Genomic DNA, 23,387 nt, shown 5'->3' on the forward strand with positions numbered 1-23,387 from the left:
AAGGAGGAGAGTACAAGACGGGAAGCCTCCTGATTCATATTGAGAAAGTAGGGCAATCGGCTAGTTATCTTAGATGCATGTACACAAATGCAAGAAGCCTGGGAAACAAGCAGGAAGAATTGGAAGTCCTGGCACAATCAAGGAACTGTTCAGGAAGGACAGGTATGGGAGGAAAGGTGGAGGATTGCATTGTATGTAAGAGTGCGATACGATGGCTCAGAGCTCCCGTTTGAAACTGGAGAAAAGCCTGTTAAGAGTCTTTGGGTTAAATGTAGAGGCAAAAGCAACAAGGGTGACGTTGTGGTGGGCGTGTGCTATAGATCACCAGATCAGAAGGATGAGGTAGACGAGGCTTTCTTCGGACAACTAACCGAAGTTTCCAGATCACAGGCCCTGGTTCTAATGGGGAACTTCAATCAACCTGACATATGCTGGGGGAGCAATACAGAAATGCACAGACAATCCAGCAAGATTTTGGAGAGTGTTGGGGACAACTTCCTGGTACAAGTGCTGGAGGAACTGACTAGGAGCCGTGCTCTTCTTGACCTGCTGATTACAAACAGGGAAGAATTGGTAGGGGAAGTAGAAGTGGGTGGCAACCTAGGCAGCAGTGACCATGAGATGGTTGAGTTCAGGATCCTGACAAAAGGAAGAAAGGAGAGTAGCAAAATATGGACCTTGAACTTCAGAAAAGCAGACTTTGACTCCCTTAGGGAACTGATGGGCAGGATCCTCTGGGAGGCTAATCTGAGGGGGTAAGGAGTCCAGGAGAGTTGGCTGTATTTTAAAGAAGCCTTATTGAGGGCGCAGGAACAAACCATCCCGAAGTGCAGAAAGAATAGCAAATATGGCAGGCGACCAGCTTGGCTTAACAGTGATATCTTTTGTGAGCTTAAACTCAAAAAAGAAGCTTACAAGAAGTGGCAATTTGGACCGATGACTAGAGATCTGATCTGATCTTATGCGCTGTCCTCGACTGCACCTTCAAAAGGCCAGTTTAGGGCCAGAGGGTGGTTTGGGCTGGCCTTGATTAGCGAAGGGGTGTTGCCTTCTCCTGCTGCTCCGGTTCCTCCTCCGAGAATTGTCCTGGCAGTTCTGCTGCTGGAACCTTTGAGGAGGTTGTGGGCGGAAGTGTCTCTGCTGTGTGGTGGGGGTATGTAAGCCCAAGGATCTGAGGGTAGCTCGGGAATCTTTTACGCTGTGGACCCATTTGTCCGTCTTCTCTGAAAACAGAGTCTCACCTTCAAACGGGAGGTCCTGAATTGTTTGTTGGACCTCGTAGGGCAACCCTGAGACTTGCAACCAGGCCCACCGCTGCATAGCCACCCCTGTCACCATCACTCTTGTGACAGCGTCTGCAGCATCTAAAGCTGCCTGCAATGAAGCCCAGGAGACCAATTTCCCTTCTTCCACCAAGGCGGTGAACTCTGACCGAGAGTCCAAAGGGACGAGCTCCATGAACTTCGCCATTGCTGCACAGGTGTTATAAGAGTACCTGCTCACAATGGCCTTTTGGTTAGCAATATGGAATTGCAAACCACCAGTGGAGTAGACCTTTCTACCCACGAGGTCTAGGCGTTTAGCATCCCTATTCTTTGGAGAAGGACCCTGGAAACCCTGTCTCTCCCGCTGGTTAGCCGCATCGACCACTAGCGAATCCGGAGGCGGGTAGGAGTACAGATGTTCAAAGCCTCTGGAGGGCACGAAATAGCACCGCTCATTCGTTTGGCAGTGGGTGGCAGGGATGCTGGTGTCTGCCACAGGGTCTTAGTTGCGTCCACAACCGTCTTTATGAAGGCCAACGCTACCCGTGAAGGTCCCAAGGGTGCTAGGATGTCCACCATGGGATCTGTGTCCTCTACCACCTCCTCGGCCTTGATGCCCAGACCTTGGGCAGTCCTACAGAGCAACTACTGTAGGACTCTGTTATCCTCAAATGCAGGAGCTATGGCCGTCCTTGCCAACGTTTCGTCCAGTGATGAGGAGGAGGAATCGTGTTGATAATGGAAGCTCCCTACCGTCTGCTCCAGAAGGGTCACGTAACTCCCAGGACAGCATTGGCGGAAGTGGTGCCGATGACAGTGCCGGGGCCATAGGCATCGTAGCAGGCGTCAATATCGGCATCAGTCTCACCGGAGGAAGCTGCGTTGGCACGCTCACATGAGCTGCCAGGGTCGAGGGGCCCAATGCCAACATCGGTACCAGGGCCATAGGTGCCTGCATCGAGGTCGACATCAAAAACGATGCAGGCATGGGAGACAGGTGCGTTGACGCCGTGAAGGCCGGTGCCGAAATTGGAGCTGAGCAAGGTGCCAGAGTCGACGACGGGGCCAGAGGCAAAGATGTCGGGACCGTAGGCGCCAGGAGCAGATGCACAGCGGAAGGTGGTACGAAAGTGGTGGAGGCCACTGAAGATACCGCTGAGCGTGGGCCCTGGGTTCCTCCCTGACCCTGGTGATAAGCCCAGGGGGTCCAGAAGGGCCACTGAGGCGGATTCTGCCACTGCGAAGGCCACGCCTGATGTTCCCTTCTGTCTCTGCCCGACCTTGCTCTACGGCTTCTGCTCCTACTTGAGCGACAGGAGTCGGGCAATGACTCCGAGGTCTCAGACACTGAAGATCACGGAGGAGCCGATCCTTGATGTCTTGAATGTCAAGAGCTCGGGGAGAGGGAAAGCTCTCTGTCGGAGCGGTTAAGCACCAATGGACAAGGAGAAGGGGAGCACCTCCACATCATAGCCAGCTTCCCTTTGGAGTGCACCAGAGGATGTGGCTCCGTCGGCACTGAGGGTTCTTCCCTGGCAGGTGAGAACGATGCCGTCAGGTGGAGGTCGTCTCGAGCAGCCTGGTACGCTTCCAGCATGGACGGGAGCTGCAGCTGCTGCGTAAACACCGGTGATTGAGGTGGGGCCGGACTCAACTGCTGCACTTGGGCAGGAGTCGACACGGCCCCAGAAGGAGATGCCGAGGAGTGGCCCGCCTGGGGTCGCACATCTCGAGGCTTAGCCGGAGGAGAACAGTCGTCCGGCTTTTTCTTCTTTTGAGGCACCAGCGAGTGGGAGCAGTGCCTACTGTCAGACGGGCCCCATGAGAAGCCGTGGCAGTACCGAGCGTCCCTGGAGGAGTCCTCCCTCGGTGCCGAACTCGCCGACAGCGCCAGGGCATTCTGTGTTGAGGACGCCGACGTAGGGGTCGGGTCTCTTGAGCCTGGGTCGCAGTGGGGGCGTAAGGCTGTCTCCATGAAGATCACCTTCAGCCGCTGTTTCCTTTCTTTAAGTGTTCTCGGGCAGAACTCGCGGCAGATCTTACAATGATCTTTCTGAGGGGTCTCCCCCAGGCATCGAAGACATGACGAGTGCAGGTCACTTTTTGGAATGCACTTGGCGCAGGCCATGCAGTTCTTGAAGCTTGGGGACCACAACATGCCACGGCGCTCGTGCCAGACTGGGGGGGGGGGGGAACCCCCAACAACACTATACTAAACTATTAACTCAAACACTACGAATAACATACTAACTATATACAACGGAATAGAGAAGAAACTTGCTGAGCAAGAGCAAGTTCCAGCCACCGTCACTGGCGGTAAGAAGGAACTGAAGGGGTGGCAGGTTGGCAGGGCTATATATATTAGGTGCCATGAGGGCACGACTCCAGGGGGCACCCAGGCCAACCCGATGGAAGCTGCTAAGGGAAACATCTTCCGGCCAACGTACACGTGCGCGTGCACACACCTGATTGGAATCAACATGAACAAGCACTCGAAGAAGAAACACTATTTCACTAGGAGGGTGGTGAAGCACTGGAATGGGTTACCTAAGGAGATGGTGGAATCTCCATCCTTAGAGGTTTTTAAGGCCCGGCTTGACAAAGCCTTGGCTGGGATGATTTAGTTGGTGTTGGTCCTGCTGTGAGCAGGGGATTGGACTAGATGACCTCCTGAGGTCTCTTTCAACCCTAATATTCTATGATATGTGGTATGCCTGAATGAGAGAAGGTGAAGGGCACGGTACTACAGAAGGGGCAGTAGGACAGATGGAATATCCACAACTTCCACCTTGATGCCTGGCCCTAGCAGGAAGTGTATCGCCATATGTCCTATGCTTTTCCAGGGATACCTGGGCAGGAAGATCCCAAAAGGAAAAAAAAAGGGAGGGGGGGATGGTGGAGTGTTAGGATATAGACAGACAGTTAATTATCTGGTACAAATATCGTAGTATCAAGGTGAATCTGAGATAGTCATTTTCAGATTAGGAGACATGGATCATATGATGATGATCAGTAATACAGATAATTAACTGTCTGTTAAGGCCTATATTTTAAGAATTTAGGTATATGTTTTAGGTATATATTTAGTTAGTTATAGAGGTATAAAAGAAAGAATCAAAATCACTGTCTGCCTTTGTAAGGGCCTTCTCTCACTGTGACAGTCTGAGGCCCTGTTCTTAAACTAAGGCCTTTGCCTAAGTAGTGGGAGCTGCCATAAGCTGGAAATCATAGGGTCACATCCTCACACATTTCAAACCAGTCATACTGAAACAAGGCAATCTGGGGCTGTTAGAAAGCTGATCTGATCTATCACCTCCAGATAAAGGGAAGAGCCTAGAAGATGTAAAAGGAAATTTAGTTCGATAGTTTTCTGTTTGGTAAGAACTCACTTATCAATAGACATAGTTGGGAAACCCTTATGTCTTTATAGCTGTAGTTGTGAAATCCTCACTTCTGTATTGTTTTGTCATTATAGTTCCCACTTTGCTATTGTTTATTTGCATGGTCTCTGTCTGGTTCTGTGATTGTTTCTGTCTGCTGTATAATTCATTTTGCTGGGTGTAAACTAAGTAAGGTGGTGGGATATAATTGGTTAGCTAATCATGTTACAATATGTTAGGATTGGTTAGGTAAATTTCAGTAAAATGATTGGTTAAGGTATAGCTGAGAATATTACTATATAAATTAGGGGCAAATAGGAAGTACATTGGGATTCGAAAATAAGGAAAAAGGAACTTGGATTTAAGCTTGCTGCAAGTTCACCCCAATAAACATCAAATTGTTACACCTTCGGACTTCGGGTATTGTTGTTCTCTGTTCACTCGAGAAGGACCAGGGAAGTGGGAGGGTGAAGGAATAAGCCCTCTAACATGGTATTTTTCAATTCACCTCAAACAAGTACTGTACTGCAATCTCTTTATCATGAACGTACACCTTACAAATGTAGAATGTTTTTGTTACATAACTGCACTCAAAAACAACACAGTGTAAAACTTTAGAGCCTACAAGTCCACTCGGTCCTACTTCTTGTTCAGCCAACCGTTAAGACAAACAAGTTTCTTTACATTTATGGGAGATAATGCTTCCCGCTTCTTATTTACAATCTCACCTGAAAGTGAGAACAGGGGTTAGCATGGCACTTTTGTAGCAAGCATTGCAAGGTATTTACGTGCCAGATATGCTAAACATTTGTATGCCCCTTCATGCTTCAGCCACCATTCCGGAGGACATGCTTCCATTCTGATGATGCTCTTTAAAAAAAAATCATTTGTTAATTACATTTATGACTGAATTCCTTGGGGGGGGGGGAAATTGTATGCCTCCTGCTCTGTTTTACTTGAATTCTGCCATGTATTTCATGTTATAGCAGTCTTGGATGATGACTCAACACATGTTGTGTCTGCAGAAAAGGATCTGGGGATTATAGTGGACAAGAAGTGGGATATGAGTCAACAGTGTGCCCTTGTTGCCAAGAAGGCTAACGGCATATTGGGCTGCTTTAGTAGGAGCATTGCCAGCAGATTGAGGGAAGTGATTATTGCCCTCTATTCGGCACTGGTGAGGCCACATCTGGAGTATTGCATCCAGTTTTGGGGCCTCACACTACAGAAAGGATGTTTATAAATTGGAGAGAGTCCAGCGGAAAGCAACGAAAATGATTAGGGGACTGGGGCACATGACTTATGAGAAGAGGCTAAGAGAAATGGGCTTATTTAGTCTGCAAAAGAGAAGAATGAGGGGGGATTTGATAGTAGCCTTCAACTATTTGAAGGGGGTTCCAAAGAGGATGAAGCTAAGCTGTTCTCAGTGGTGGCAGATGACAGAACAAGGAGCAATGGTCTCAAGTTGCAATGGGGGAGGTCTAGGTTGGATATTAGGAAAAACTATTTCAATAGGAGGGTGGTGAAGCACTGGAATGGGTTACCAAGGGAGAGGTTTTTAAGGCCCAGGTTGACAAAACCCTGGCTGGGATGATTTAGTTGGGGTTGGTCCTGCTTTGAGCAGGGGGTTGGACTAGATGACCTCCTTAGGTCTCTTCCAACCCTAATCTTCTATGATTCTATGTTGTTCATTTTAAGAACACTTTCACTGCAGATATAAGAAATTGCAAAGAAGATACCAACATGAGATTTCTAAGGATAGATACAGCTGTCGACTCAAGGTTTAAGAATCTGATGTGCCTTCCAAAATCTGAGAGGGATGAGGTGTACAGCATGCTTTCAGAAGTTTTAAAAGAGCAACAATCCAATGCAGAAATTACAGAACCCGAACCACCAAAAAAGAAAATCAACCTTCTGCTGGTGGCATCTGACTCAGATGATGAAAATGAACATGCATTGGTCTGCACTGTTTTGAATCATTATCGAGCAAAACCTGTCATCAACATAGAAATATGTCCTCTGGAATGGTGGTTGAAACATGAAGGGACATATGAATCTTTAGTATCTGGCATGTAAATATCTTGCAATGCTGGCTACAACAGTGCCATGAGAACGACTGTTCTCACTTTCAGGTGACACTATAAACAAGAAGCGGATGGCATTATCGCCTGCAAATGTAAACAAACTTGTTTCTCTGAGTGATTGGCTGAACAAGAAGTAGGACTGAGTAGACTTGTAGACTTTAAAGATTTATATTTTTTTCTTTTTGAATGCAGGTTTTTTGTACATAATTCTACATTTGTAAGTTCAACTTTCATGATAAAGAGATTGCATTACAGTAGTTGTAAAGGGGAAATTGAAAAGTACTATTTCTTTTGTTTTTTTAAAGTTCAAATATTTGTAATCAAAAATAAATATAAAGTGAGCACTGTCCATTTTGTATTCTGTGTTGCAATTGAAATCAATATATTTGAAAATGTAGAAAACATTCAAAAATATTTAAATAAATGGTATTCTATTACTATTTCACAGTATGATCAATTGTACCATTAATCACAATTCATTTTTTTAATCGCTTGATATCCCTAATAAAAATGTATTACAGATCATCATCATATGATCCATGTCTCCTAAACTGAAAATGACTATCTCAGATTCACCTTGATACTACGATATTTGTACCAGATAATTAAATGATATTAATTTAGTTCAGCTTTACCTTTACAGTTCATGTCAGACTTTCAAACCCTAGCCTTTATTTATGCAGGTACAAATAATTACAGTAACTCCTCACTTAAATTCATCCCGATTAATGTCGTTTCGTTGTTATGTTGCTGATCAATTAGAGAACATGCTTGTTTAAAGTTGTGCAATGTTCCCTTATAACGCTGTTTGGCAGCCGCCTGCTTTGTCCACTGCTTGCAGAAAGAGCAGCCCGTTGGAGCTAGCTGGTGGGGGCTTGGAACCAGAATGGACCAGCAGCGTCCCCCGCCCCATATCAGCTCCCTGGCTCCCCTTAGTTCCCTGTGTGGCAGCTGCCCAGCAGGCTATCAATTGCCGGGTAGTTCAGCTGTCCCTCCCCCCACTGCCAAGTGCTGCTCCTGCCCTTTGCCTTGGAGCTGCTCCAGGGAGACTCCTGCTTGCTGGGGGCGGGGGGGGGAGGGATAATGTCAGGATCTCCCCTTGCCCCACTCCTGCTCCCGCTCCCCCATCTCCACGGGGATGGGGGGGAAGGGGACAGGACGGGCTCAGAATGGAGGGAGCTTGCTGGCAGCAGCTGCTGTCTCAAATTTCTGATCTACTTAGAAAGGCAGTGTAGTTAGAATAGGGTCAGCGTACTTAAAGGGGCAATGCGCGTCTCTCTCTCTCTCTCTCTCACACACACACACACACACACACACACACACACACACACAGTGTGTCTCTGTCTCTCTCTGCCATGTTGTCTTCCTTCCCTCCATTCCTGCTGCCTTATAGAGTGTGAGGCTACATTAACAACAATGTGTTAACCCTTGAGGGCTCAGCCGAGTGCTAGTTCATCGTTTAGCAGTAAGGCATTCCCTGGGAAATATCCCACCCTGACTTCACCACCTCAACCAAGCTTCACAATCATCATTGCTGTGTACAGTATTAAATTGTTTGTTTAAAACTTATACTGTGTGTGTGTATGTGTATCTATATATAAAAAAAAATAGTCTTGTCTGGCGAAAAAATTGTCCCTGGAACCTAACCCTCCATTTACATTAATTCTTATGGGGAAATTGGATTCGCTTAACATTGTTTCACTTAAAGTAGCATTTTTCAGGAACATAACTACAACGTTAAGCAAGGAGTTACTGTATGAGCACAATTTAGCACATGCATCAAAGATAATTGACAATTTTAAGGCCCCAATCCTGATTTGTGGTTTACAATGCCAAAATAGAGGCCTGGTTAGAGCCAGGGTGAAAAGCTGGGCCTTATTTCATAGTGATCAAAAGAAACATCAAGTGACTGTTATCCTATGAAAATGTGTTATTCCATTACTATTATATCTTAAATGTACAACAGAATTTCACCTACATCTTATTTTGCTCATTATTTTATACTTTGCCAGTCAATGTCCTGTCATATCCACACCAGTTGGGTAAACCCAGACCTTACCTGTAATTCTAATGTGCACATTAAAGGTCAGTTTCATTTCTATTATTTATTTAAGGCCACCACTCTGAATGTCTTATTCCTATTGGTGAGCAATTACTCATGTAAGTACTCCCATTGAAGTCAATTAGACAAATTCATGGAGAATAGGTCTATCAGTGGTTATTAGCCAGGATGGGAAGGGATCATGTCCCTAGTCTCGATTTGCCAGAAGCTGGGAATGATGATTAACTGTTCTGTTCATTCCCACTGAAGCAGATGGACCTTTGATCTGACCCAGTATGGTCGTTCTTATGTTCTAATGGGATTACTTGTGTAAGTAAATATTTATCAATAGGATTAAAGGGTTCATAATTTGGCCCTAAGATTGTTAGAGATACACACTTTCTATGATTTGCATTAAAATTTTGATTATAGGGAATGCATAAGGGAGTTCAGTTATTTAATTTGAACTGAACTAAAATCAAGCACACAAATAGGCAGCCTAGATGCAAATATTTTCTTTTAAAAGGTTTCAGAGTAGCAGCCGTGTTAGTCTGTATCCGCAAAAAGAACAGGAGTACTTGTGGCACCTTAGAGACTAACAAATTTATTAGAGCATAAGCTTTCGTGGGCAAGTACTCCTGTTCTTTTTTCTTTTAAAAGAATACTTTACAACGCTTTTTCTTCTAAAGTAAAATCATTCTTTGGTAGTTTGAAGCACCCTCTTAAACCGATTTTATGAAAGGGGGAAATATAATGCACTTTTTACTTTAGAACACCAAGAAAACTAAATAAAACAAATTAACATTAATAAAACAACGAGAAATGCTAAAAATTAAGGTTGCTCCAACAATATTAACTCATTCATGCTGTTTGTGTGTCATATTAAGCATTCCAATTTGTCTTACTAAATGTAAACCATGATACATTAAGACAAAGATACTTTGTTATTTATTTATACCATAAAACATACAGAATTTGCAATGTCACCACCTTAATATTGTTAAAGCAACCTTAAAACAGTTGGAATTTCCTGATTTGAGTTAATGCTGTATTAAAAAACAAATTGAGGGGAGAGGATATGTTTGCATCAGGAAACAACCATTAAAAATGTGTAATATAATAAAATAGCATGTAAAGAAACATATTTAAAAACTTACCTGAACTGCGCAGCCAAGTAAGAGTAAAAGTAGTTTTTTAATTTCTTCAGTTCCTGGCTCTAAAATAAAATAAATTATTGTGGGTGCAAGTAACTGTTCAGATATGATTTCAAATCTGATCTTTCTTTATGAAAAGCTCTTTTACTAAATTGCACATTTTATTTATCAACGTTATTTTTATACAATTGAACATTTTGGCTTAGTTCAGAATAATAACAAATATGATGCGGGAATGTATGTCAAAGCTTTCAGCTCCTTGTTCCTTTGTCTTTTAAAAAAGTAACTTTCAGCACACACACACACACACACACACACACACACTTTATTACTCACAAGTAGTTTAAAAAATAAGAGGAGGTTACTTACTGTAACTGGAGGTCTTTTGAGATGTGAGGTCCTTTGAGATCTGTGGTCCCTATTTGGATTCCAGACATGTCTGCGAACGCATACCACGTGCCAAAACTGTTTGTAGTAGTGTCCGTTGATCCGCACATGCATCGGCCATGTAGTGTGTCTGAGGCTTTAAGAGGCTGTGCGGGTCAACACCATTACAGGTCCCTTTTACCAGCATGCAATGGAGCCCGCAGAAGAGGGGATGGAAGGCGGGTATTGGAATCCAAATAGGGACAGACCACACATCTTGAAGAACCTTCAATTACAATAAGTAACCTCCTCTTCTTCAAGTGATGGTCCCTATATGGATTCCAGACATGGGTGAGTAGAGAACAGTGTTCAGCATGGAGATGGATGGAAGGACTCACAAGAAGTTAGTCTGTAGGATGGCACAGCCGACTGCTGCATCCATCACCGCTGCCGCAGTGATGGCATAGCGAGTGGTAAAAGCATGGACAGAGGTCCATGTGTCCGCTTTACAAATGTCCTGCCATGGCATGTCCACGAGGAAGGCAGACGTGGCAGAACGCACCCGCGTGGAGTGGGCCATTGACTCCTGGAGGCAGAGGAACGTGAGAGAGGGTACTGGGAGGAGAGGGCATGGCCCCAGCAGTGTTCTGTGATGGTGAGGAAGAGCCTGGGCGGACACAGAAGATGTGGGTCCGCTGGAGATAAAAGGCCAGTGCCTGACGGACATTGAGAGAATGCAACGTTTTCACTCTCGGGGAGATGTGTGGTTTGGGGTAGAAGATCGGAAAGTGGATGCACTGGTTGAAGTAGATCGGAGAGGCCACCTTGCGGAGAAATTTGGGGTGCAAGGCACAGGGAGACTTTGTCTTTTGGAAGACAGTAAAGGGTGGGTCGGCCATCATGGCCTCCAGCTTGCTAACCTATCTTGCCAAGGTGATGGCCACTAAGAAGATCACCTTCATAGAGAGGTGGGCAAGAGAGCAAGTTGCGAGAGGTTCAAAGGGCAGCTTAGTGAGGGCAGAGAGGATGAGATTCAGGTCCAAAAAGTGGGTAGAATTCCACACCGACGGGAAGGCATTGAGTATGCCATGCAGGAAGATGGTGGTGGTTGGGTGAGTGAAGACCAAGGAGCTGTCCATGGGGGAGGACAGAGGCACTCAGCACCACCAGGTGGACACAGACGGCAGAGGGGGCATGGCCCAACATCTTAAGGTGGAGAAGGTACTCCAGGAGGATGGGAATGGAGACGTAGTCCAGAGGGTAGTGGTGGCGGTGCACCCAGGCGGTGAAATGTCGCCATTTTGCTTGGTAGCAGGCTCTGGTAGACTGCTGTCTGCTGTGTGTGAGGATGTTGTGCATGGGTATGGAACATGCTCTGCCTACACACGAACCCCATCCAAATACCAAGCCATAAGAAGGAGCAGCTTTGGGTTGGAGTGCCACAGGCAACCTTACACCTGGGTGAAGAGATCCACCAGAGAGTTGCTGGTGCCTAGGAGATGCATGGCGTGGAGGGTGAACCCATGCCTGAGGCACCAGTTCTAGAGGAGTATGGCCTCTGCACAGAGGGAGGAGGACCAGGCACTTCCCTGCTTGTTAATATACACAACTGCTGTCTTGTTGTCGGACAGCAACTGAATATACCGGGATCTGATGAGGGGAAGGAACACCCAACAGGAAAGGCGGGCAGCCCACAATTCCAGCATGTTGATGTACATCCACACCTCTTGCAGAATCCAGTGGCCCTGTGCCATATGGCCCTCCAAATGATGTCTCACCCAGCGAGGGAGGCATCCATGGTAAGTGTGGTGTGGGCAGTGGGAGGAGCGAACAGAGTGCTGGCCAAGACTTTGGATGGGTTGGTCCACCATGTGAGGGAAGCCAGGATGGAGGAACGGGGGTGGAAAGCAAGACCAGCTTGCCCAAGTGGTCCAACTGCAGCCTGCAGATCGACCGGAGCCACAGTTGTAGGCAGCGCACATGCAGGTGTTATGGCGATGCAGGCCACCATGTGGCCCAGGAGGGAAAGGCACTGGCAGATACGCATATGCTGTTTGAGAGTAGCTGCGCTATGAAAAAGGTGAGGGTAGCAAAACGGTCTGTCGGGAGGAAGGCTCGGCCCACAAGAAAATACAGACATGCCCTGATAAACATGAGCATACGGGTGGGGACGAGAACTGACTTGACCTTGCTGATACAGATGCCCAGGCCGGCAAAGAGAGCACGGAGGGTCTGGATAGTGGAGAGGAGATGGGTGCATGACGGCACAACAAGGAGCCAATCGTCCAGGAAACATGGAGTGGCCAAGACAACGCATGTGGGCTGCGATGACAGCAAAGATCTTTTCAAACACCCAGGGAGCAGTGGTAATACCAAAGGGAAGGACCCGAAACTGGTAACGAGAATGTCCCACTGTGAAACAGAGGAACTTTCGATGAGCTGGGTGGATGTCAACATGGAAATAGGCATCCTTCATATCGAGAGCCATGAACCAGGTTCGAGGACAGAGGGATGGGCGAATGAGAGGAAGCGTGACCGTGTTCAGCAACTGGAGGTCCAGAAGTGGACGACAGCCACCCCCCTTCTTCAGCACAAGGAAATAGGGGGAATAGAACCCACAGCTACAGTAATGGCGAGGAACTAATTCTATGGTGCCCTTCTGGAGTAGGGTGTGGTGGGAAGGATTCCCATGGCCACCAAGGGGTGGACGACGAGGGAAAACCAGAGGAACTCTATCAAGTACCCCGATGGATGATGTCCATCACCCATCAATAGGTGGTAATCTTGCCCCAGTTGTGGGCGAGCCGGGCAAGATGGCCCACAAAGACAATCTGGGTCACTGTGGGAGAGGTAGGAGGAGGTTCGCAGGTCTCAAGGGAAGAGTCAAAAGAGCTGTTTGGACAGACCGTGTGAGGGAGCCGAGTCAGCAGAAGTGGCAGAGGCGAAATAGCAGGGTCATTGGATGTGCGGACCATGGTGAGATGGCTCCCAGGGACATTGAAAGTAAGGCTAGTAGGTGGCACGGAAACAATCTTTGTTGCCTGTGGGTCATGGCCGGGGTAAATACCAAGCGACCGCAAAGTGGCATGGGAATCCTTGAAAGAGTGGAGGAATTTGTCTGTCTTGTCGCTAAGGAGTTTTTGGTTGTCAAAGGGAAGGTCCTCAAGATTGGTCTGGACTTACGTAGGGAAGCTAGAGAATTGGAGCTAGGAATCCTGGTGGAGCATGACACCGGTCACTAGAGTGTGGGACGCAGTGTCAGCGGCGTCAACTGCAGCTTAGAAAGCCACCTTGGCAACCAGGTCACCCTCGTCCAGCAACATCTGGAAATCTTGCCGTTTCTCCGCCAGGAGGAAAGCCTGAAATTCCACCAGCTTCAGGTAAGGAAAGGAAATTGTATTTTGCCAAAAAGGCCTAGTAAGTGGCAATGCAGAACTGGAGGCCCACAGAGGAATAAACTTTGCACCCCAGAAGGTCCAATTTCTTCGCCACCCTGCCCCTCCTCATTCTCCTGAAAGCCTGCTCCCGGCCAAGCCAGAAGCCGGAGCAGGACCGGAGAGTTCGGGCTCCTCCACCTGCCAGGGATAGGGGGACCCGACAGCAGCCCCTGACCCATTCCCCACCCAGGACAGGTGAAGGGTCCAGGGCTCCCCACAGCTGCCAGTATGTCTCTTATGCCGACCCAGCTCCAGCTGGAGAGCGAGGCTTTGAAGCTGGGCTATGGTTAGAGCAGCCCAGGCAACAGTGGGGAGCCACAGACCCACCACCTGCCTTGGGTGGGGGGTCCCGAGGGAGGGGACACGATCTGGGGGCTGCTCTTGGGCCCCCCCACTCTGGGCAGATGGAGGGTCCGCAGCTCCCCACAGCTGCCTGGGCTCCAGCAACCGGCTTTGCCCCTTCCCCCCCCCAGTTCCGCCGCCCGTGGGGTGGGGGTGGCCTTGAGGTGTTGCTGGCGGGAGCGTTCAGTCGCTGCATGGATCACAAGTGAATTGGGTGGTGGATGGGTAAACAGGAAGTCTGTACCCTTAAATCAGATGAAGTAGCGGCGTTCAGCGCACTTCGTAGTAGGGGCACTGGAAGCTGGGGTGTGCCAGACCACTTGGACCAGTTGGAGGATGGCCTTGTGGATAGGGAGGACAGTCCAGGAGGGTCCCAGCAGTTGCAGAACATCCCGGAACTGGTTTTGCGCATCCTGGACCTCCACCAGGAGACCGAGAGCCTCAACCACTCACCAAAGCAGGTCATGCTATTGGCTATGGTTGTCTGGAGGGTAGAGGGAAGGTGAAATAAATGCATCGTTTGAGGACTATGAGGCCCCAATGGGGACCGTCAGTGCCAGTGGAATGGGAACTTCCTGCAGTTCTTCATAAATGGAAGAGGGTGCAGTGTGGTGGCAGTCGCAGCATCCCGCAGTCCTGTTAGAGGCTGAAGCAGGCCAATAGGCTCAAGCATATGCGTTGCTGGGCCTCAGTGGCCCCCGGGGATAGCAGAAGATCTATATGTGGGCAGATAGGGGGGCTGTTGCCAAGGATCCAGGCTATAGGTAAGCAGGTGAGAATGAGGGTCTGGCTCAGAAACCCTCTCACACTCTGAGGACGGGTCCAGCAGAAGCGGGGCCATCAGTACTGGCTGTGTTGTTGGTGCAAAGCGAGACAGTGCAGGGCACTGCTCAGGGAGGAGTAGGAGAGGTTTATTTGCCAGAGATTGAAGCCTAAGGCATCCATGGAACCAGGGGGAGCCAGCATACATAAATGCAACTCCTGGAGTCCCTGTCAGACTAGTAAGGCCCATAAGAGTGGAGTGAGGTGAAAGATACCTCCCTGCTGTGTTCAGAAGGGGAAAAAGAAAATGTGTACTTTTCCACTAAAGGGAAAACTACTTACACTGGTGACACAGACGGACACTTAGATCTTTTCCTGGCTGCTGTCCTCAATCCTCAAATTGTCCAGACCAGGGCAACATATGCTCTCCCATCCTATTTACATTTACAGTTACTACTTGTAAGCATTCTAGCCAAAGTTTTCAAATGTGGGTGTCTAAATCTAGACACCTTAAGTCTCTATTTACACACTTAAATAAGTGATCTCATTTTGAAGTGTGCTACTCAAGCATATTTCACACTACAGTAAATGGAAACTGTGGGTTTTCAGACGCACACCTCTGAAAATCAGACCACTTATTTAGGTACCCAAGTTTGATATTTATTGTATGTTCAAAATGTCAAAATAAGTCAATGCAATTCCTGTGGAGTGAACTGAGACTGTCCCACGGTTTTTCTATTTAACTAATCCTGCCAGGAGGACAGTCAATCTGCAAATCATACAGCAATCTCATTCTATTACATTTTCCCCTTCTATATTAAGACAATATTTTCATGGGTATATTGGGATGCTTTAGCTTTCATACTTTTGTATTTTGAAATGCTAGGCTGTCATGTGCAAACATGTTTTTTTACAATATCTTTAATATGAATGCTGGCTATTATTCCCTCATGCACATCTTGCAGGGAGAGATTTTAGTTTTTCCCTAAAATACCTCATTGAGTGCACATAATTTTCAATGGGTCCAACTCAAGACAGGATTTTAGTGTTCTAACATTAGAAATATGCCATTATAATAAGGAAGTAACAGAGGAACACAAATTTGCCATGCTGAATCATGCCAGTGGTCCATCTAGTCTAATATCCTATCTTCCAATAGCAGTCTGTACCAGATGCTTCAAAGAAAGGTGTATAAAACCATTCAATACACTGTTATTGGAGAACGTGTCCCCCAGGGAAAGTTTCCTCTTAAAACCCAAAAGTTAGGGACTGGTATGGCCTGAAGCATGAGGGTTAATACTCTTTCCAAAACTGTTGTTTAATCTTTGAATCCAAATAAGCACCCAGTTCTTTTTTGACATCTGATAAGTTCCTGGCATCAGTGATGGTGGCAATAAGTTACGTAACACAGGCAGTGCATTAGGTGAAAAAATATTTGTTGATCAATTCTGATTTTGTCACTTTCAAATTTCATTAAATGTCCCCTTGTTCTTTCATTATGAAATAGGGTGAACAGAAGACCCTGCTTTACCTCTTCTATATCATCCATTATTTTATATATTTTTATAATGCTCATCTTATTCCTTTCCTCACTGAGGTAAACAATCTCAATCTTTTCAATCACTGTCCATGAGAATTTTTCCATGCCTCTTATTCTCACTGCCTGTCTCTGAACCACCTCTATTTCCGCTATATAATTTTTGAGAACTGAATATAGGCCTCCAAGTGAGGGCATACCACTGATTTATATTATGGCATTGTAATACTTTCCAAATTATTTTCCAGCCTTTTTCTTATGTATCCTAACATTGTTTTTGCTGCTTCTTTTTTTTTTTTTTTTTTTTTATCACTGCTGCACATAGAGCAGAGCTCTTCATGGAATTTTCCCAGTGATGGCCAAGCCTTTGACCTGAGTTGATAATTAAATTAGGACCATGTAAGGTATATGAGTAGCTCAAATTACTCACTGTAATGTACATTTCACATGGTATTTGTGAACACTGAATTTCATCTCCCATCAGGTTGTCCATACACTTAGCCTAATTAGGTGTGTCTGAAGTTCCTCTCAGTTTTCTCCCATCTTGAGAAACCTAAATAATTTATTGTCATCTTCAAATTTTGCTACCTCACTGCTCATCCCTTTTCCAGATAATAAATATATTAAAGTACAATGGACCTGGTATTTAATCTTGTGATACCATACTGTCAGCCTTTTCCTATTACAAATATTAACCATTTACTCCTACCTTTGTTTTCTCTCTCTTAGCCAGTTTTTGATACATGACAGTATCTGGCCTCTCACATCTGATTTTACTAACATTAAAAAAAATGAAGGATTCCGTCAAACAAGTCAGAAGCAGGTGTTAAATGATCACTGGCAACAAAAGAAAAAACTAATACAAAGAGATGAGGTCTCTGAAGCAGGTCAAAGCAAATCCATGGAATGTTTTGAACTATCACATGCAATAACTGTACAGTCTGTGGTGTTTGAGAATGGCGGGAACATGTTCAGACTTCTTACTACACATGAGAAAGGAGGCAAAAGTATTCTACATATACTAGAACTTAGAGAGCTGAGACCCTGGCTGTATGTGTACACAGCTCCCAGAAGTGAGACTCCCAGCTGGGTCGACAGATGTGTGCTAGCATGCTTGCGTCAGTGCTCTAAAAATAGCTGCATAGACAACAGTTTGAAGTTGTAGCTGGAGCTCAGGTTCTGAAACCTGCCCCACCCCTTGGCTTTAGAGCCTGAGCTGCAACTTCAAAGCACTATCTACACAGCTATTTTCAGAATGTTAGTGCGAGCTTCTCTACCTCAAGTCTGTCAACCATGGCTGAGAGACTTGCTTCCATGGGCTATGTGGACATACCCTGAGAGGCCTAGGAGAAGATAGCAGCAACAGTCAAGATTAGAAAAGATAAAAGTAGAGGCACAGTACCCAGGAAAATGGGAAATGTTACAGACATGGCTATAGAGACAGATTTACAGATATTGGAGGAGAAAGGAAAGTTCAGGGTCAAGGATGATGTCAAGGTTTTAAACAATGTATTTGACGAGATAACAGATAGGTAGTTTTGTTTGAGATGGTTCCTCTTGCCCAAGAGAAATGATTCCTCCTTCCATGCACTGAAGCATGGCATGGAAAAGATTAAAAAGACAGTTATACTTCAATATAAATCCCAATGGTAGCATGTCTATCTCGAGGTTTTAGTTGTTTAAAATTTTGTGTTTGTTCATGGTTGACCTTCAGATCTGAGCAGAAGCAATGAAATTCATCATTCTGTAGTCAAGCGTTTGCTAAAATTTTCATCAAGCCCTCTGGTGTGGCTCATTCCTACCTGAGCTACATTTTCAAGGAACTAATTACAAATTTTTTAAAATTAAATTAAATAGAAAAAAAACTTACCAGAAAAAGGATTTTTGCCAATTATTAAGACATTTGGCAAAGACATCATGATCAACTGCTGCAAAGTCTCCTGTGAAAATTGATAAAATTAATATTTTTAATTCATGTGTATTGAACCAAGTCAAATATCAAATGCTAATCATACAAACTGAAGTCAGTGAAATAGGAGTAGCTTCAAAATAATATATATCTTAATTCAAACTCATTCACACGAAATCTAGATTTAACTGTTTGGGCTTTGTAAAAACTTTAAAGCTTTGCATCAATTCTACAAAAGCTTTGTTCTCTTTCTGGTGGCTGCAGAACTGGTATAACTGGGCACTGAAGGATCATCCCAGTAGAGTGAAATCCCCTAGTGACACAGAGCCAGCATACAGATCCTAGGTCAGCTACAGATCCTGAATCAAAGGAAAAATGCAGAAAGAAAAAAAAATGCCTTTTAAAATTAGCTGATGTTTACCATCCTATTAATAGACTATTGATAAATGTATTTATTTACTTTATACTTTATTTATTTATACTGTAAGAAAATGAAAATTACAAATATTGGTCATTCCACTTTCTACTAGCTGTTCTTTTGCTTATATGTTTTAACCGAGAGTTATGTAGGTATTAAGTGAATCTAAAACAAAATACACAGGTATTCTTAAAATGCTTAAAACTGTAAGTGAAGCAAACTACCATGAAAGATCCACTTTCCTTTATTTCCAAGTACATACTTTTGGAGGCTTACCTGGACGTGGATTTGTGACAATTAACACTATTAACGACCAGCCATCTGTGTAGCTGCGCTAGTATGATTCTGAGTGCAGAGAAGTGAAATCACTATTTGCACCAGGAGATTTTAGCCTGGTTTCAAGCAGGGGTAAGACTGTCTACACTAGGGAGTGCTAAGTCACCTACAGTGACAGTTGGTCACTAGTATCAGAGGGGTAGCTGTGTTAGTCTGGATCTGTAAAAAGCAACAGAGTCCTGTGGCACCTTTAAGGCTAACAGATGTATTGGAGCATAAGCTTTCGTGGGTGAATGCCCACTTCGTCAGATGCACTGAAAGCTGTAATCAAGGCAAATCCCCAGTCTAAACAGAACCTAATTCTTTTGAGGCAGAGTGGTTTCCTTTCAGAGCCCAGATGTTCATACCAAGCAGACGCCACCCCATGTGAAGCTTTGAAGTAACATTTTTGTATTTCTCATTATGGCACAGATTCAGCAATATGTACAATACCAATACCCAACACAAAATATAATACAACATACACACAATATGCAAGTACACTCTAATGCAGTGGTTCTCAAACTTTTTTTTTTTTTTTTTGCGGACCACTTGAAAATTGTTGAGGGTCTTGGTGGATCACTTAACGATCTTTCCAAATGTTGTTTGTACCATGAGCTATTATAAAGCACTTTGGATAAAAGCGCTATATAAAAAAAAACCTTAATTATTAATGGTTTTTGTTCTACAAATAAAAGCACACAACACATATTTTAATATCAGTAGTCTTACCTTTCTAATGCGATGGATGTGCCCTCTCTTCCCTGCCGCGGCAGCCCCCAAGCTGCGGCTGGGAAGGAGGGGGTTCTCCCTCTCTCTCCCCCACTGCAGCAGCCCCTGAGCTGGGGCTGGGAAGGAGGGGGGGTCTCTTCCCCGCCACAGCAGCCACAGAGCTGAGGCTGGGAAGGAGGGCCATCTCTCCCCGGCAGCTGCAGCCCTGGAGCTGGGGACAATCGCCTCTTTCTCTGGCTGCCGCAGCCCTGCACATCCCAAATTCCCTCCACCCCCTCTTCTGACCCCACTGCCCCCTCCCACCTATCCCCTATTCCCCCCAAGGCCACCACCTCACCTTACATGTGCGTCTTCTCCAGGGTCCAGGCACCTAATTAGTGGAGCCACGCCTGCGCGGCTCCACTAATTAGGTGGGTGGCCCTTCATTTTCTCGAATGGAGTTCACGGACCACAGTTTCAGAACCTCTGCTCTAGTGATTAACTGCATGTAAGAGAGCAAATTTAAGAATCAAAATCAGAAATGCTAATTCACTTGATGCAGCAAATCTAAAAATGATGTTTTTGAGGATGGGCCTTGTTTTAAGTTAAGTACTGTAGGAGAGTTTTACACCTGAAAGTGGGATTTCTTGCAAGTATTCTTAGCTATAGCTAAACACTTATGGGTAACACAGCTTTCAACACACGGTATAGGGATGAGCAAATTTATAGCTCAACTGATTAAGATTAGAGTAAAACTAATTAGACGTGTGTTGCATATGCCTTAAGTGAGTATACAGTAGACAGCAGAAAAAGCAAGTTCCCTCAGTAAAAGGACCAACCACTTGATGCAGAGTTTTATTGATAGTAACAGCTGTTTAAGCTTTTAAAGACCCTGAACTACATGGCCCAGTAAATGTTACAGAACATTTTTAGGTGGTAGATTTGGCCTAGTTAATATCAAAAATTTCTGATAAATAATCATGATTTCTGTATATCTGCGATCCTGACAAAAAGACTAAATTCAACAATTTTGCTCTTTTCCCATTAAAAAAGGCTAAAAAATTAAAGGAAAAGCAGAAGATTTAATTAAATGAAACAAGGACAATAGATGACAAAGATAATGATACGTGTTACAACTATTACCTGTTGAAGAGAGACTACCAGGCTAAAAATTATGTATTTTAAAAAACAACATTTCTTTTTTATATTGCTAACATCTTAAATTAGTTTATCAGAAAGCATTTTAAAAATACAGGGCTGGATCTTTTGGCCACAGCTGAGGAGCACTCAGTTTATATTAGTGCAGACGAATGTAAAGGTGATGTAATGCTCACCTTTATACTCTTACAATACTGCACTGTCTGTCATGCTTGGCTAGACCCCTTAGCATGAATTAGAGCAGCCTGAAGTGATAAATTAACTACCATTTTTGGAAATGTTGCCAACCATTTGCATGACTTTTCTTTCTTGATTATATAGTCAACTAAACAGGTTTTAACTAGTCTGCAAATCTGTTGCATAGAGTACTACAAAGTGGCTGTAATACAACTATAAGTAACTACTATACATCAACTCTCTGTACAGTTGTAGGACAAGGGTAATGTGACTCCTTAAAGATCCTTTGATTTTTTTGGCCAAAACTTTTGTTATACTACTACTAAGCTGCTGCTAAAGCTGTCTATTTCTGCCCCTCTAAAATCTGACGATATGAATGCCATTCCAAGTCCTACTGAGTAGTGTTCAATGAATCATGGGGGCCTAATCACCTCAACTTTGAACTGCAATCAAAGCTTGATCAGAGGTTGACTCTGTTGCTATTTCTTTCCTACAAATATTCTGAAGTGGTAACAAGAATATCAACAATAGGAGGAAACACTACCTGTTTTCAAATATATATATCCTCTTAACCCACCCCATCCAACACACACGCCCCTGGTAACTTTGAGCAGAAAAGGCCAAATAAAAACGCTGACTATACTATTGTTATAGAAAAAACACAATATTAGAGAACAGCTCCTGGCTTTAAAAAATTAGAAATTAAAATCAACCAAAATAACCCCAGAAAGATATTTTACAGAACTGTTAACTTTTTTAAACTGTGTTTAAAATCCCTTTGAACCTTGACATTAAAATCAATTTCCTGATTAAATTATTTTCCTTTATTGTACATACACACTAATTTTATTTCCTACTTGCTGAAGTCATGAGAGATGAATTACTAGCACTAATATTCTTTTAAATATAGAGAATATACTTCCATATAATTCCACAGAAAAGATTGTGTATCTATGGAACTGCTCGGCTACTGACAGACAAAACTAAGACAATTTGGAAAGAAATGTTATATGGGATAATTTTCATTCTCTGGAAGAAGATGTCTACTGGTTTGGACTATAAAATTATGGAGTATAAAAGTTATAAGAGCATTAATGGTAAGAATGAAACTTAAAATATTTCACCACAAAATTACACATGCTTGCACAAAAACAAGGTATCCAATTAAATGTTTTATTAAACTGCAGATACTATATGAATTTAAAAAAAGAAAGAAAAATACATAATGTGGAAGCAGAGAAAGAACTGACAGGAAGGGGATGCAATACATGACAGTTCGTTAGCAAGAGTCAGGCTAACTGTAACCCTGATAACGCGAGATTTGTAGAAGCGAGGATTGTGTGAGGCGGGTGAGAAAGAACTGTGTAAGAAGTCATTATGACCTGGTATAGATAAGGTGTAGAAGACCTTGTGTAGATAAGGTATAGAAAATATTGTATGTTGGCAAGAGTCAAAACAAGTGAGGAAATGAGATATCAAGATGGCCTATGTATAAACAAAATGCAACTGTTGCTCATTATTGTCTGTAACAAAAGGTATAAATGCTTGCTGTAATTGTTTACCTGTTGAGAGACCTGCTTAGCTCTCTCCCTCTGCGCAATTGTGAGAGTTAATAAAGCATCTGACTTGCTGTACCTAAACAAATAGTGAGAACTCTGTTTTTCTCCGACAATAATAATCTTTTCTTTCAAGAATAGTAAGTAGTCATCATCACCTAAAGCTTGAAACTCATTAAATGTAACCTAAGTTATGCACCATCTTCTGTCTCAAGGACAGATTTAGCATTTTATTATCCAGTTTTGCTGTGGCCTTACTTAAGGTGTTGTTTTGGCCAGAGATATGCATACATAAAAACGTGTTTTCTCACACAACCTATCTGCTTGTGTTGTGTCTTGGGCCATACCTGCTTACTTTATTAACAAAACTGTACTACTGTTAACACTGCACGGTCAATACAGCTATGGAAGAAAGCTGGCTTCTATTGTGCCTTGCTCATGAATAAAATTGTCAGTTAAATTCTAATTTCAGAATCTTTATTAATGGCGATGTAAAAGGCAGAAAAAACATTGATTTTCAGAAGCTTGGTTCAATTTGATATATTGTCTATTTTTTTAAAAATCACCCTTTTACTTGTAAGCTGAGCAATGTTGGTTGCACAGAGCTGCTTGAGCAGGTTGCTGGATTTTCTTTTTCTTTTCTTTTTTTTTTAAAAGAGGAGCAAGGGGCTACTACTTCTGGGACTAGCCTACATGACAAAACTTGAGAAGCTGGATCAGCACTACAATGACTCCAATCATTACTCTCCAGAATGGTAATGGGTAACTGCTTCTG

General features: G+C 44.2%; 1 protein-coding gene across 16 annotated transcripts in view; it reads right to left on the reverse strand.

The window, feature by feature from the left end:
- Positions 1-23,387, reverse strand: part of CCDC88A (coiled-coil domain containing 88A) — a 410,515-nt gene that overhangs the window by 289,370 nt on the left and 97,758 nt on the right. For all 16 annotated transcript variants that reach the window (XM_065590781.1, XM_065590785.1, XM_065590783.1 and 13 more), the window contains 2 exons: positions 18,239-18,308; positions 9,928-9,986 (listed from right to left, as the gene is read on the reverse strand). In XM_065590781.1, coding sequence (XP_065446853.1) covers positions 9,928-9,986; positions 18,239-18,308 — 129 coding nt within the window. The remainder of the gene's footprint in view (positions 1-9,927; positions 9,987-18,238; positions 18,309-23,387) is intronic.

The sequence above is a fragment of the Chrysemys picta genome, chromosome 3 (genome assembly GCF_011386835.1).
Source record: "Chrysemys picta bellii isolate R12L10 chromosome 3, ASM1138683v2, whole genome shotgun sequence".
Taxonomy (NCBI): domain Eukaryota; kingdom Metazoa; phylum Chordata; order Testudines; family Emydidae; genus Chrysemys; species Chrysemys picta.